Source organism: Artemia franciscana, chromosome 4 (assembly GCF_032884065.1).
Source record: "Artemia franciscana chromosome 4, ASM3288406v1, whole genome shotgun sequence".
NCBI classification, from domain to species: domain Eukaryota; kingdom Metazoa; phylum Arthropoda; class Branchiopoda; order Anostraca; family Artemiidae; genus Artemia; species Artemia franciscana.
In genome coordinates this window covers 28,949,321-28,966,961 of record NC_088866.1, presented here as the reverse complement: position 1 = coordinate 28,966,961, position 17,641 = coordinate 28,949,321, and the positions used below count along the sequence as shown (strand labels likewise).

The 17,641-nt window shown below is 35.2% G+C and overlaps 1 protein-coding gene across 1 annotated transcript in view; it reads right to left on the bottom strand.

The window, feature by feature from the left end:
• The window catches only part of LOC136026263 (cysteine protease ATG4A-like), a 151,045-nt gene that overhangs the window by 126,679 nt on the left and 6,725 nt on the right, over positions 1 to 17,641 (bottom strand). The window contains exons 2-3 of the mRNA XM_065702650.1: positions 8,785 to 9,127; positions 5,217 to 5,296 (exon numbers count right to left, since the gene is read on the bottom strand). Of these exons, the coding sequence (XP_065558722.1) occupies positions 5,217 to 5,296; positions 8,785 to 9,127 (423 nt within the window). The remainder of the gene's footprint in view (positions 1 to 5,216; positions 5,297 to 8,784; positions 9,128 to 17,641) is intronic.

The window sequence follows — 17,641 nt, the reverse complement described above, 5'->3', positions numbered from 1 at the left end:
TTCTTCAGCAAAAATAGAGAAACCCTCAAAGAACCAAGCGTGGAGATCAAAATGAAACAAAGCACAAATTGAAAGAAATAAGAAGCTAACAACGTAGGAGAAATTAACATGTAAAATAAAAATAAACGAACCAAAAACAACAGACTCAAATCAAAATGGTCCGCCACTCACCCAAAATCTAACGAATAACAGTGTTCTCGTTTCCAAGCAACTAAGATTCTTTCAAGTGTAACTAAATAAAAAAAAAGTTTTTTTTTAACTGCAAGTAAGGAGCGAGATTAAAACTTAAAACGAACCGAAATTATTCCGTATATGAAAGGGGTTGTCCCCTCCTCAATGCCTCGCTCTTTACGCTAAAGTTTTTATTTGTTTTAAAAAGTAGAGCTGTGAGAAAGAGTCAAACTTTAGCACAAACAGTAGGGCATTGAGGAGGGGACAACCCCTTTCATATACGGAATAATTTATATTCGTTTTAATTTATAATTTCGCTCCTTACTTGCAGTTAAAAACGTTTTTTTTATTTAGGGGTACAAATAGGAGAAACCTCCAACTCACACCTCCCCACTCCTAAAGAAATTCTCCCTGCACCTCAAATTCCAGCTTTTTACACATGTGGAAGTGAAATAAGTATAAATAGAAACTAACTGTGCATGCAAATTTAACATAAGAAATCCAATTCAAAATACATTGCATATCCACCTCCCCTATATAATGAAAAGCACCTTTCTTAGGGGTGGTTTTCAATAAAAATGACTTCTTTAATTTCTATTGAAAACATTTTTAAAACACGTCAAGTTGCCTTTTGTCCACTCTATGCTATCTTTTAACAAACATCTCCATACATATCTCTTCACTATAGAAGTAACTTTGTCTTGACCTTTTCTGATCATACCTGCACAATGGGCGCATATTTGCACACTACTTTTGAACTCACACTTACCCACTCTCTCTTACTTATTTTAAAATATATTCTGATCATTCATCTATAAATACACCTGGACAGTTGAGTCATCATGCCTCCACAGAGGGTACATACTTGCACACTACTTTTATACATACACCTCCATATATATATATATATATATATATATATATACATATATATATATATATATATATATATATATATATATATATATATATATATATATATATATATATATATATATATATATATATATATATATAATATATATATATATATATATATATAATATATATATATATATATATGTAAAATGAAAGATGAGCGTCCGTACCTGTGTTCACATCAGACGACCTGGTGCTGCAGTGAGTAGTTAGTAGTAGTAATAGACATAGGTATATTTCACAAACACTCGAATCGAGCAAAATAAATATTAAGGGGCACGGCGAAATTCGTAGCTCAACTCACTATTATAAATTCTAGTTCCTATTCAATCACACAAAGTAGATACAGTTTTATCTCACAACTCCTCGAATTGAGCTATATGAATTCTATGAAGCCCAGTGAAATTAGTAGTATGAAGTACCAGTGAATTAGTATCCTTTGTCTGAGAGGACGCGGGTTCGAATCCCAGTGTACCCAATTCTTCAGTTTGGGACGGGGGTCAGTGGCGTGATTCTGTAAGCTTAGCCAGAGTCGACCCAGCTCTAAATGGGTACCTGGAGAAATCTGGGGAAGGTAAAAAGGAAGGGTGTGCGAAAGCACAGGATGGCTGGCCCCCAACCCCCCATTGCACTTCCTGGCTGAAGGACCAAGAAACGGAGATCAGCACCGCCGATAGGGACTGTAAAGTCTAATGCCGTATTCTTTACCTTACCTTACCTCAGTGAAATTAGTAACACATATACTATTTTTATTCGCATTATTATTATTTCAGTTGTTCATTCTACAAACTAGACATCATTCGGTTTCACGAATCGGAATTAGTTCTATTTCACAACTACTGGAATCGAGCCACATGAATCTTAAGAAGCCCAGTAAAAGTGGCGGAATAATCCATTATTTTACCTTTATTATTCCTAAATATTTCATTTTTTATTCCAGTTCGAATTCAATTTCACAAAATAAATCTATTTAAAAAACACACGAATCAAGCTACATGAATCTTAGGAGGCCCAGTGAAACTGGTAGACCAATTCGTAATTTTACCTCTATTACTCCTATCCATTTTATTTTAAATTTTAGCTAAAATTTGATTTCACAAAGTAAACACAGTTCTATTTCAAAAACACATAAATCGAGCTACATAAATCTTAAGAGGACCAGTGAAACTGTAGACTAATTCATTATTTTACCTCTGTTATAAATATACATTTTATTTTAAACTCTAGTTCAAATTGGATGGTCGTATAAACTCACTGGATAGTATTCCCAAGAGTTCAACAAGCCATTATTTAGTTTGCTTGATAACATTTTAAAGCATCTAGATGAACCGGAACGCTGGGTCAACCTCATCGCGGTTGACCTAAATAAAGTATTTGATTTGATCTGCAATAGAACCCTTATCCACAAGCTATTGACAAATTTTAATATCGATGCATATTTGGTACGAATAGTATCAAATTTTCTTTCAGGTAGAAGTCAAGAAACCAAGTATAAATCAGCCTATTCCGATCCCCAGCCAATCTACTGTAGAGTTCCCTTGGGAACAGTTTTAGGCCCTCTACTTTTTTGGTCATAGTAAATGAGTTGGCAAATTCGGATCGCTTTAAGTTCGTTGATGATCTATCTGTACTGGAGCTAGGTGAAAAGAGTGTTTCAAGTATGGCAGACAGAATAATGGCAAGTTTATCTCGCTAAACTGAGAATAGCAAAATGATCATGAATCGTGAAAAATTACTCGTATTAACTTTTCGTTTTCGAGGGACAGTCCATCCCTTGCTTTACAGAATGTTTCAGGCATCATGGATATCAAACTCCTGGGAATATATCTAACACATGACCTGAAGTGGGAAAAACAGACACCAGAGATAATCAAACAGGCAAACTTGGCTATCCTTTCTTTGAAACTCCTTGCTCGTCAGGGTGTTCAAACCCCCCACACATTACGTATTTTCTTACTCTTGTAATCTTTTGACGATCCAGTCTTCTGTAGACACCTTGATCACATGCCCATTTAGAATAAGCCTCGGAGCCCAGACAATTAAAATTGACAACTATTTTGAGGGGAAAGCCATAGATAATAAGTTGATATTCCGTTGTGATTTCCGTAACCAGAACTGTTGTTTTCTTCGTATTTATTCGTAGATCAAGGTAGGCTGACATACGTGCCACTTCGTCCAATTTTTGTTGAGTTTTGTCCAAGAAGATTCACATCGTCTACGAATTCAAGGTCTATAAGGCTGAAATTTTTGCCATTTTCTATCTGCTCAAATATTCGAAGAGCGTGTTCACCTGGCAATTGGAAAGAATCAGTAAGAGCAGACAATTTCGTGGAACGCAGAAAAAACTTTATTTGACTCTGTCCACATTCGAACAGAGAGGACTCTTCGCCATAAACTCTAACTTGGGATATACTCCTAGCCGCACAAATACTTTAGTTACATATTGACTGTGTGTTCCTAATGCATTTCTGAATCTAAAGAAACTAAATAAACAAGTTCTGTCCATCACCACAGGAGGGTGGAAAGCTGTAGAGCACCTAATAAATAGTCTAATTCGCGAGATTTTTTGAACAATTTTTTTAGCCCCTTTTTGAGTCACTTACAATCCTGAAACGTAATGCGGCATTTTTCGTTTTCAACATTTTCTGGATCCTACCCATCGACACCCACACTTTATTACCATACTGACAGTGCCATACTGAAGTCTATCTGAATCTAGAAACAAAATAAAGGAGATTTGTTCAGCACCAGAGCTTGAAACTTGGGCTTAAAAATTCCCTTTTTGAAGCTTAGGCATACTAATGAGTTCAGATTTTTAAGATTTTACTTACAGGTATACACTTTTTCAGCAAAAAAAAAGTGATTAAAATTAGAACCTTTATTTAATAAGTTCACAGTTATTTGGAGCTGAGCGTGAAAAATTTCAAACAAGTCTGAACTTATTAAATAAATGCCCAAAATGCAATAAACTTAGAAAAAAGTCAATATACTTCGGCTTAATTAGCGAAAGAAAATATTTATCCAGTGTTTCTAACATAAGCGAATTAAAAGACTTTTGACCTGTACCTAAATTTAATCAGTTTGGCCAAGGCTATGTATAAGATTTTTATATGAAAAGATTATAAATAAACTGTAGTATATAGCAGTCATCCTTCAATTTTCGTGATTTTTTTTTTTTGCATAGCTTCATGTTTCTTCATCATCTTTTTATGTGTGTTTTAAGTTATTTAAACTTGTTTTTCTTTTCATTTTTAGCTTTCTTTTGAAGATGTTGTTGTCTTTGAGAAAATCAAACTTTAAACGTTCAGATTTTTTTAGGACGAAAATTATAATTACTGATTATATATTAATATATTAAAATTATATTACTTATCAGTTTATATAATAATAATAATTAATTAGCAAAATTATATTCTTAATTAGTTGACTTATCTATTTTCACGATTCAACGTGGCAAAACTGATGACAATGTGGTATTGTACTAACTTTAATTATTTTCTAACGATTTCGACGACTTTAGAGGCACAACTTCCCGATTTGGCATAATTCAAATCCTCGAGCCAAAAACATCTATTCCTCCTAAAAGATTAAAATCTTTTGTAACTGTTTATTAAATATTTTGCTATGGTCGACAATTGGTATCGTTAATCGTTATAACCAAAGCAATTCAGATTTGTTTTTCCGTCACCCTCTCTCTCAAGCTGTGTAGTAAAAATTACCGGTTCAGTTATAACTGGTTCAGTGTGTTTTTCCGTCACCCATCCTCCCTCTCTCTCAAGCTGTGTCGTAAAAAATTACTGGTTCAGTTATAAGGAACTTATTATTGTATTTAACGAGTACATTTTAGCTTTAGTCCCTTACCCTGTTAAGGCGTTAATGCATGCCTAGAAACAACTTGGCTACAAAGTCGACACTCAAAACTGCTTAAAAATAAAGGATGAACTAAGTCCTCTCTTCCCAGAAACATCGAGTTCTTCATTATATTTTTTACCTACACTTTACCAAATCTTTTTTGTACCTGGGCCAAGAAATTGTTACCCCCACCCTCCCCCTCTAAAGTAAAGTGTTCAGGCAGTATATCAAAGTCTGACCAACAAAAGTTTAAGCAGCGTCCAAACTTGACTTACCTACATCACTTTTGGTAAGACAAGTATCCATTGCAACGTGAATTCTTAAATCGTTCCAACTGTCAAAGGTACTTAACTGTCTGTAAAAAAAAGAAGGGAAAGATTAATACGTTTCAAACAGTAAATAGTTACAGTAGAAGTAAACGACCTTTTCTGCTCCCACACCGAAGAGAACAGAATAAACTGCTTTCCTGCAATTCAGTCGTAAAAAGTGTGCTTTGGTTTCATTGGTTAATTTCCATCATTTATTTTCATAGGCCAATAACATCATTCGTTAAGGAAATACAATTTCTGAAGCAACAAATAACCCTTCCTTTTCAAAACCTGATCGGTCCTCCTTTTTGAGAGTTTAATGTATAAGCCAGTGAAAAGAGCAAAAGCTAAATTCCTCCCTTTTGGTTTTCTCTGCAAAATTTCTCTGTAAAGTTTTACACAACATTTTTTATAATTACTCTGTTTCTAAATGTCGATGCCCTTTCAATTCTTACACTACAATTACATACCCTCTTAGGAGTAAACGTGAAAGTAAGAATAAAAAACAAAAAAAAAGCAACTGCAAGTAAGGAGCGACACTAAAACTTAAAACGAACAGAAATTATTCCGTATATGAATGTCGTCGATGTCCCCTCATCGACGCCTCGCTCTTTACGCTAAAGTTTTTTAATGTTTTAAAAAGTAGAGTTGTGAGAAAGAGTCAAACTTTAGCGTAAAGAGCGAGGCGCCGAGGAGGGGATAACCCCATTCATATACGGAATAATTTCTGTTCGTTTTAAGTTTTAATGTCGCTCCTTACTTGCAGTTTTTTTTTTTATTCTTAAAGAATTGGGAGATAAGTCAAACTTTGGAGTAAAGAGTGACGGGTAAAGAAGGGAGCAGCTCCCCTTCATAAATTGATTAATTTCTGTTCGTTTTAAGCTTTAATATTACTCCATACATTTCAGTTGAAAAACTTCTTCTTTTTTATTTGAATTGAATTTGGCCCAGCTATGTGTTATGAATAAAGGGTTATTTTTTTTTTTTATCCTGTGATGCTCCAAATTTAGTTTCGGCTGTTCCCTTGGAATCTGTGGACCATTACAATTAGTTAGAGATTCTAGTTTCACAAAGTAATATCTTTCTGAACTGAAAGTATTATGCGAAACACTACTGTAAGGAAATGAAGGCCCACAATGTTAACTTTCGTAATTTTAAGTAAACAATCGTTGCTTAAGTTGAGTAAAATTTTCAAAATCTGTGTTTATCACTTTTTTAATGCACCACCTGCTTTGTTAATTTCTGTAACTTGAGAAAACTAATTGCAGTTTTGCAGTCCTTACTGCGTTTCTTTTTATCTACAATTTGCTATTAAAACAATCTCCACCTAAGACAGACTAAGCATTTGGTGAAAGCTACTTTGAATTTATATCTATCTCTAGGGGAAGCTATCTCACTGTCATAAGATGAGAGTTCTTTCTCATGTCTAGAGACACACCTGGCTATAAAAGACTTATTATCGTCTCAGATATTATCCGTTTCGATAGAAGAACGCATTCCATACTGAGGAGGCTCCGGAAGTCAAACACTACTCAATCGATGCAATAATAAAGACTAAAGGTAATTCTACCAAAATCCTGCAAATAATAACAAATCTGAATACACTGACTCTTCTTTACAATTAGATATTCTACTTTTTGAAGACAAGATAAAAGACGTTGGCTCAGTCCTGCTTTATGCAGTGACTTTAAAATCTTTTAATGAATTTAATACGTCAAATGAACTTGAAGATAATAGAATTGGAAAATGATTGATGTCGAAAATGAACAAGAGCCAAGAGTTCAAATGACACTTGTGACGAGGTCAGAACCGAAAATTAGACTCGGTACTAGAGATATCGATTTCATCGTCCGAGCACGTCAAGAGGCACAGAACTCGCTAAAGCATTAGAAATCCATCTAACTCCCACAAAGAGATCGGATCCGGTCCGCTTATGTGAATCACGTATCTATGACTTGTGCTTATTCTCGAACTCACCAAAGCACTAACATCCCCCCAACTCCCCCAAAGAGAGCAGATCCGGTCTAATTATGTCAATCATATGTCAGGTCTGGTCCGTAAATTAAAAATACCTCCATTTTTCAATTTTTCCGAATTAACCAAATTAACCGATCACTCCTTTTTAAGTTAAAAATACCTCTATTTTTCTGATTTTTCCAAATTAACAACCCCAGCTCCCTCAAAGAGAAGGGATCCGTACTAATTATGTCAATCTCGTATCTATAACTTGTGCTTATTCTTCCCATCAAGGTTCATCCCGATCTCTCCACTCCAAGGTTTTCCAAGATTTCTGTTTTCCCCCTCCTACCCTCTATGTCCCCAGATCCGATTCGAATTGAATAAAATGGGGCATCTGAGGCATAAGATTCGTCTATACATCAAGTTTCATTAACATCCGATCACCCATTCGTAAGATACCTCGATTTTCACGTTTTCCAAGAATTCCGGTTTCCCCCTCCAACTCCTTCAATGTCACCGGATCTGATCGACATTTAAAATGAGAGTTCTAAAGCACGAGATCCTTCTAGATATCAAATTTCATTAAGATCTGATCACCCATTCGTAAGTTAAAAATACCTCATTTTTTCTAATCTTTCCTAATTAACCCAAATAACCCCTCTAACTTCTCCAAAGAGAGCGGATCCGTTCCAGTTATGTCAATCACGTATCTAGGACTTGTGCTTATTTTCCCACCAAGTTTCATCTCGATCTCTCCACTCTAAGCGTTTCCCAATATTTCTGGTTTCCCCCTCCAACTCCACCCAATATCACCGGATCCGGTCGGGGTTTAAAACAAGAGCTCTGAGACACTAGATCCTTTTAAATATCAAATTTCATTAAGATCCGATCACCTGTTCGTATGTTAAAAATACCTCGTTTTTTCTAATTTGTACGAATTAACCGTCCCTCCTCTCTCTCTCCCCCCATGGTCGAATCAGGGAAAAGACTATTTCAAATTTAATCTGGTCTGGTTCCTGATACGCCTGCCAATTTTCATCGTCCTAGCTTATCTGGAAGTGCCCGAACTAGCAAAACCGGGACGAACAGACAGACGGAAAGACGGACAGAAGTTGCGGTCACTATATGTCACTTGGTAGATACCAAGTTCCATAAAAGAAACAATATTCTGAGGGAAACAGTTCATTACTTTCGTAATTCTTGGTTTGTATAATTTTCATATCAGTACCAAACAAAACTCTGTGCTTACCTTACTAAAAATCTTATTTATGCTTTCTTTTATACGCTTTAGTTCCAGTGTATTTGGATTTAAGTGCGTATTTTAGTATTTAAATACAAATTACAAGTATAGTCACGTATTTGGAAATACTATTTAAGTGTATCTACAAGCGAGTATTTTGTATTTGTATTCAGACAATTTTTTTTAAGTTTTTTACCTGGTCTTGGATTATAAAACTTAGAAACAAACGTAATTATGTCCTTAAAATACGAAAGACAGGAAAAACTTAAAACATGAGGAATATTCTTTTTTTACACTTAATATTGGAAATAAAGTATTCAATTTAATTGAATGCACCTTAAAACGTGTCCAATAGTATTTGGCCCAAACCATTGGCCAACTGTTTTCCCTTTACACACTCCCATCAACGCAATTTGATGAATTGAGTAGGTACAACTTCGTTTGTCTTCAAATAGTTTCAATATTTTCTTGTATATTATATTCTCTTTATCCTCAGAACACAACCAATCTCTGCCAAGATGAAGGCGAATCAAAGATTCAGCAAGGATCATTTGGCCACATCGAAGCATACAGCCCCATCCTTTATCAGATGTGAAATTCGTGTTTCCAATTGTTTGAAAGCCTTTCCTATATGAAAGCCACAATCTGCTGGATATATCTTTATGTAAATCATCTATGCCTAGAAGCAAAAAAATTATTTTTCAACATCTTTTTTTCTACGTCATAATCATTTTCAAAAAGATTCATCACTTTTGAGTTCAGATTGTCCAAAACTAGATGATGAGTTCTATTGCAACATATGAGTTCTATTAACAAATGAACTAAATTCCTTTTTATACAAACCTATTAAGGGGGGGAATTAAAGCCAGGTTCACTTCTCACTCAATTGGACTATTTGTCTTGGCTTTTCCTACTTTAGCCATGACTTGATGCCCACAACTATTTCATTTTAATTCAAAAATGCAATTCAATTCCACTGATTTTTTTTTATTAAAATGGAATAGTTGTGGGCATCAAGCCATGGCTAATTGTAGAAAAAGCCAAGACAGATAGTCCAATTGAGTGGGAAGCAAACCTAGCTTTAATTCCCCCCCTTAATAGGTTTGTATAAAAAGGAGATTCATCACAATTTTGAGTTTGAATTAAAGTGGAATAGTTGTGAGCATAAAGTCATAGCTAATTGTAGAAAAAGTCAAGACAGATAGTCCAAGTGAGTGAGAAGCAAACCTGGCATTAGTTTTTGAGTTCAGAGAATGAACAATTGTTTAAACTGTTTGATCTTGTATTTGAAAATTAATTCAGGAACTATACTGTCTAAATAATTTCGCAATATTGGTTTTTAAACTTGTGTAATTAAGGATTATTTATCTGGCCCAACCTGAGACGCATTGATGCATTGAAGTCAGGAGCTGATTGAATTGTACTACATTTGGTCAGCGAGGGGTGCTCACACACAACCCTTGCCGGTAAGTCCCGTTTGATTTTTTCATCTGATGGACTTTTTTCTATGGACTATGATTTCGGCTCTTACCGATTGATTTGGAATTACACAAAAAATGGTGGTTCCCATACATGTGTGTCCACAATTGAATTTTCTGCAGCGGAACATTGCAAAAGATAAAAATACAGTTATCAAGATTGCTGCAAATTTTTTCGCAAAAGATGCAATAAACCAGGCACAGGATATATATGAAACTGTCTTGAAATTTGATGCTCTTGAAAGGTGCACGGGTTTGTATCCAACCGCAACATTTTTGGCAGATTTCCACAATTTGTTGAGCTTTTTTAGCACGTAAGGAGGAGATTCCCCTCTTTGTTATAGTTGATCCTTGTAAATTACCAGCTATCCCCAATGAACCAAGCACTATTAGCATCTCGTTTAAACGAGTGCGTGACGATGCTATGTCGTTGACAAGTAGAAAACCTTGATACATTCCCCGAACCCTTGTCTGGCCATCAGTGTCAGGTAGAGCGCAACCGTGTCTGTTGTGTTGAATAATGTGCCGAGTGACTTGTATATTCGAAAGCCATCTAATCGAGGTTTATGGAAAAACTTGGTTGTGCTGGTAGTCAAGAATATTGTGGCTAAAAAAAGATAGCAGTGTATATGTCATATAAACCAAAAGTTGATAGTGTTGCTGCGATACTGACCAAACTAGATATTCGAGCGATGGTAAAAAGGCACGAACATGCCGACATAACAAGATGGGCCAAGAGTATGACATTTCATATATACCTATTCTTGATGGCAGTGTGAACAGTGCAACCGGATTCGGTAATACATCGGTAATCCAGTTAAAATTCGTATGTCATGTGAAAAAATTAGGATTGGTACACGGAAAAAGGGCTGCAGCAATGACCCAGAGGTACGACTTGCAAAGAACCGACACAGGTTATGATTTAGAAATGGGTGGATTGTAATCGTTCCAAATCTGGTTTAACTTATAGAATTCTCGAATCAGCTAAAAAAAAACAGTACCAGAATGTTTTACTGCTCTTCAAGAGAATGCAGGTATCTATTCTGTCTCGTGATATTCGAAATAATCTACAGTTACTGTGGAGCAAAGTAACAAAGTTCACTTCCTCGTTTAGTGCACATTCGAACCTTTTTGATGTGACTTCTTGGGAGACATTTTTCCTCGTTATTTTCGGATAGCTCCCTAGCCCTAGACACAATTTTTCAGTAAATTCTTCTTCACCACTTTTCTCGAATAGATCATAGCCAGAATCTTGTTTCTATCACGCCATGGTCAGTTCTTATGCTAATGCGTCTCCCTAAAAAAGGCAAAGCTCTTGGTTCTGACGGACTATGACATGAACATTTGAGTTACAGTAGCGCGAAACTAGCTAAACATTTGACGTTACTTTTCAAAGCTTGTATTGCACAGCAATTCGTACTGACTGCACCACTCGAGAGCATCGTGACATGTGCCAAAAAAGGATACTCAGTCTTGTGATTCTTATTGTCCTACGACAGTTTGTTCGGTTAACTATTTGAAAAGGTTCTTCTTTTAAGAAAATCCAATAGGTGTTATAATGGTATCAGTCATTATAATATAAGATCATCAGTTTCGTTTTCACGCGAGTCTTAGTGTTGAGAATACACACGCAGTTTCCGTGTCTATTTTTGGGAAGCATCAGAGTTTGTGCAATAGATATTCCTAAGGCATTTGATTCATTCATACACTCTCAAGCTATTTTAGCACCTCTGAGGGCAAGGTAAGCCCATTCATTCGTGTCTCTGTGGCAATGGTATCTAATTTCTTCCTTACGTTTCCACGTCAAAAAATTTTATAGCAGCAAAATTTCTGTGCGTCGCATAATAAAACAGAGCTTAGTCTGAAGCCCTATGATATTTAACAATGGCATGCGCTGTGCAACCCGCAGAATGCCCAATTTTCTTATCGAGCCATCCATTGACGTGAGTCACCTTTCATGTGCCAATGACATTCTCCTCCTGTCTGATGATTTGAAATCACTGCAGGCGGCTGTGAATAGCCTCAATTTCGGGCTGTCAGTCGCTTTTGCTAAAATTGAATTTATTACTTTCGGTTTTCATCACTCTCGCGATTCAAAAATTCAGATTGGCCCTGCCACAATTTTTGCCTCTGCATCTCTTGGGTGCCTAAGCTTTCCGTTAGAGACCTCGATACGGACAATACGGTCACTAATAATCAATTGAAGGAGAGAGAAATTGAGAAAGTCTTAATTAATTCTCTCTAGAATTAAAGGTCAATTTGACAGGAAAAAGCTCGGCTGTATAACTCGTTTTTTGCACCATACGTGTTGTTTTTGACACGCTTTTGGAAATTTGTCTCCATCTCTGATAAAAACCGAATCCAATCATTTATTTTTAGTTTCTGCAAGTGTTTTCTCTGTATCCCCTTTAGGACTTGAAATAGTTACGTTTCCCGAAAGTAGGTTGTTTTTGAGATTTGTCAAAAAATAGATGAACTGTCTCGTGAATTTGCCGACCACTGCAATAGAATTGTTAATTTTCCACTAAAATTTCTTCTTTTAAGTGCCTAGTGTCGTATCGGGGTTCTCGCCATAGTAAAGGGCCAATTAGATAAGAAAAACCTTGGTTGACTATATAATGCGTTTTTCGCACCATATTTGCTGTTTTTTACAGCCTTTTGGAAACTTTTCTCCGCTGCTGATGATAAGTAAATCCGATTGTAGTTCTTTAGGATCTGCAATTTTTTCCCAGTATACCTATTTGGATTTGTAATAGTTATAGTTCCCGGCGGCACATGTTTTTTTTTTTTTTTTTTTTTTTTTTTTTTTTTTTTTTTTTTTTTTTTTTTTTTTTTTTTTTTTTGATTTGTTAAAATTTGGATGAATTGTTATGTAGATTTGCTGACCGCTGCAATAGAATTGTTTATTTTCTACTGATATGTCTAATATCAAGTGTCCTATCTGATCTTTGTTGATTAAGTGTTTAAAAGTTAAGTTTTCAGTATTTGTGCATATGTTTATCAGCCTCCTTTTTTTACTTTTTGTTCACACTTCTCTTAGTGCGTCTTTATTATATATAGAGGATAACAAAAAGTTATTATTATTAAAGCAAATTTGTCATTGACAAAATGTGCAACAAACAGAGGGTGCCAATTGCGGGAGGGGGTGAGGGCTCTATTCAAGTTTTGTGAAATACCTTTTTAGCATTTCCATTAAAAAAACTCAAAAGACCCCCCCTCCTACATTGGTACTCCTCGATAGAAGCATAGGCTTAATCCAATTTGTTCTAATGATTGTAGTCTTCAAAAGCTGAAATTAACTGAAGTCCTTTTCAATATGAATGGTGTAAACTGTTAGATATATCTTTCACTAAATTACCTAATCCTAAAAGCAACTACATTTTTATGATTTACATTATTTTCGCTTTTCAATTATGGTTATTACTTTCACCATTTGTCAAAGGATAGTAAATCATGATAAAATTTTAATTTAGGGGCTTCTTGCTATCTTATACATTAGTTGAGTTATGTGAACAAAATTTTCAGGAATGAATCCAGAGCCAAAAATATACCATACAAAAAGTATGGGAAGGTGTTGCCAAGCTACTATGTTTACCCTTTTCTTAATTTTAGGATTTAAAAGACTGAACATACGACAGGTCTATACCAAGCTAAATTCTTAAAAAAAAAGCCTTACCTTGGCTCTGAGTATTCAATCTCACTTACATTGCCTTTAGTTCTATAAAAATACAATGCCTGTTATTTCAGTAGAATTTTAAACCATACCACTAGGTTTTTTCCTAAATTTAGGAATGTAGATTTACAGATCTTTAAAACCTTAAATACTGGAATTAAGCAAAGGCATAAAGCACAACATATTTTTGTGCCTCATCTGAGTAAAAGATATGTTTTTGCAAGTTTTCATTTTTATAACCTAAAGATTCTTGAAGGTCATCAAAAGTCGGTGCTCTCTGGAGGGAGAAGGAATGTAAGTAGGTGCTTTAAAAATATCTTTCTAGAAAATCATTAAGGCTTTGGATGCAATCCCAAAAGTTTCATACACCTAACTCAAATATTTTCCAAAATAACAACAAAAGCCCTAAACTGGAATTGTATCATAAATTATTCATAGATGAATTTGTGACGAGCCTCAGGTTCATCATGGTTCTTGTTTGAATTATTCCATTTGTTGAAAATTAAATTATTTTCAAATTGTTTAAAATCCTGTTCTACATGGCCTTTATAGTCAGCCAGATATATCTTTATGTGTATCGTCTATGACTTAAAGAAAAATAAAACAAAATATTTAATTGTTTTCATTTCTTTTCCATACTTTTTCAAAGGATATCAAATCATTAGTAGATAAAGTTTGTAACTAGCTTCGTTTTAGCTTAGTTGTTGTTTTAATAATTGAAATCTGTACAATTCGTATTCCCTTATACTTTGGGGTTAGCATTCATTTTTGGCCTTCAGTCATTCTAACCGTTTTAGCTAAAAATTTTGATCCAATCCTTTGGATCCCTGGGAGTAGTAAGATATTTCGTGGGGGGGTGGTAGTCTTCCTATTACTTTCAACCACCCTAAAAGACGCACTAAAACTGTCAGGTTCTAATTGAACGAGTCATCTCCAACGTTAATAGACATTCCAGTCTGTACAAAGTGGAAAGGCAAAAAAATAATACACGGAAGGCAAATCACTCTTTACTTAGTCAGCACTAGTGCATTGATTCTGATAAGGCTAGTGAGAAGAAAATAAACACAAATAAAACCCTAGAGATGTATTGATCTTCGCCAAGTCTGTACTACAGTGCAGACTATGCAGACCCACTTTCAATTTGTTAGCAGTAAGTAGACACAGATTGAGCAATGAGGAGCCTGAGATTTCAATACAACGCAACAAACATGAATACACATAAAACATGGCAGACACACAGCTGCTGAGTACATCTATATTATTATGCAGATCCATTTTTAATTTGTTAGCAGTAAGTAGACACAGATTGAGCAATGAGGAGCCTGAGATTTCAATACAACGCAACAAACATGAATACACATAAAACATGGCAGACACACTGCTGCTGAGTACATCTATATTATTATGCAGATCCATTTTTAATTTGTTCATAGTAGGATAAGTAAATATAGACAAAGCAATAATGAGCTTGAGAATGCAAGCAAACAACACAAAGAAATAACCTCTTAATAAGTGATAAAACGGCAAAAAGGTATTTGATACCTAAAACTGAATGGTAATCATACAATTTTTTTGAATGGAATTGTTTTCCCACTTTGGGCATGCACTGTTGCTCTATGAAACAAAATACTAGCATAGGGGAGAGCAGTTTAAAGCACGGGAAATAAATAAACCATAATACAATGAGAGAAATCATTAAAATAAATACAAGCTTTATCATTTATATTTAGAATCTAATACGCAAGAAAACCTAAGGGGTCTCAGGCAGGCAAGAAATGAGGTAAACTCTCTGCAAATTTTTTTTTAATTTTATAAATTAAGAAAACATCAGGTAATATAAAGATTAAATGGCAAAATAGAAATAGATTGTGGGGTATTATACTCAGCACTAATTCTAGCAAAAGTGACTTTGACTGTGGCTCTACTTTCAATTTCTGGTCAGGAGATAAAGCAGATATTACTCAAAGAAGCAGAAACTGTTGCCCCACGTTAAAAAATGTAATAATTTCTTAGATCACACTAGTAGTGTTAGTAACATATATACTAATTGCACACCTTATTTGGGCATTAAAGCATGTCTATACTAAACTAGACCATTGACCTATTTACATAATCAGTCGCCCAGGTAGGTATCCTGGGCTTTGGGGAGAATGACCTACATATTCCTGTCAGGATAAGATTAGCAAATATTCAATCTTCACTGAATAAAAGGAGTGACCGGTTATTGTGATACTTAATATTCAAGTCATTACAATTTTATGAATAATTTTTTTATCATTTTTGAAAATATTGCTTAGTATTGGGGTATGCATAAAGCTGAAATTAATAAATTCGTATATATTTAAGCAATGACGTGACAGCCCTTGGTCGTCCATGACCCAGCCTCCAAGAGGTCCTCAATACCCCTCCAGCGAACTTTTTGCCCCCTCCCATTTTTTGGACTTACAGCTTTTGGGATTCAGATTTTTCTTTTACTTAGAATTTTTGGACTGGTGAACATGTTTTTTTAATGCGGCCGCCCCAGTGTTACTCTATGACTGGCCATCGACACTATCTAGTTTATTGTAAGTTTTCAATCAGTATTTTTCGTACATTGGAGCAATGAACACTTGCATCATATTTTTAAAAAGAAGTAGAGATGAAATATTCCAAGAAAGTATGTGCACATGATAAAGTTATCGTTGTGTTGAATGCTGATAAAGACAACTATTTGGACTATGAGACAAGCATTAATGGAGATATTTTTGAAAATAAATGCCTGTGGTGTCACAACAGTCGGAGATTAAATTCCTTTGGAGCATCGAAGAGATTTGACTCTTAAGATGGTGGATATGCGAGAGTAATATTTCCAGAGAAGTTGGTGCTCAAAGATAATGCAAGCCTGAAACTAATAGTTGACGATGAGGGTCAACTTCTTGCTAATGGTTTTGGTAATACTTTACTCGTTGACAGATCCTATTGCTGTCTTTCTGGTATTAGCATTCAAATGAAAGCGAATGGAAAAAGAAATGCCTAGTGCTACAATAATGGCATAATGCATATCTTGTCTATGTGCCAAAACTGCAAACTACGCAAAAATAATGTGGTAATAGACAGTGAAATCGAAAGCAAAATAAAAATTGTATTGGCAGACAATATAACAAAGGGGTATAAAGATTAATTGTTGAAAAAAAACGCATGTGAACATTATTGCTACCATTGATTGCATACCAAGGTATATAGTCAATGAACCCAATAACACCAATGATGAAATGTGTGATTCGATTGTACCTAAAACCATGTTAAAACTCGTGTATGACCCAAAAATGGAATAAGTCACGTCAAAAAAAAAGAATAATAAAGCATCTTATGGAATGGATTCAAAGCATTCATTTTTATTTTTTACAATGATATTCTGCATGTTGTCATTACAATTAAAATATTTTATGCATTACTTTGTTATGTTTCCATTATTTTTCAGAGTACACTAGCAAGTCGAACGTTCAGAATGTTTATTAAAATTCAGAGATCCAAGAAAAGGAATTTCCAGAGACAGAGATACTACTAGCGGGCTCATAGGGGGTATATTCGAATCGGAGATAGGTTTACAAGGGTTTTACCACAGCCTGTCAGGCATACAAAAATACAAAGACAGACTCAGATACAAGTAAACATCCGCTGAGACACACGGGTACAAAAAGAAAGAGAGAGAGAGAGGAGCCAACAGCTGCTCAGACACAAAGGCACAGAAAGAGAGAGAGAGAGAGACAAAAACACAAATAAACACACAGATTCATACATACAAAAAGACAAAGAAAGATGCGAGGACAAGCAAACACCCTCCCAGAGAGAGAGGCACAGAGAGAGAAAGACAAGCGAACAACCGCTCAGACACACAGACATACACATAAGACACAGAGAGTGAGAGACAAAACCACATAAAAACACACAGATTCAGACATACAAATAGACAAAGACAGACACGGAAACATGCAAACACCTGCTCAGACACACAGGCATAGTGAAAAACAAAAAACAGGCGTTCAGGCACACAGGCATAGAG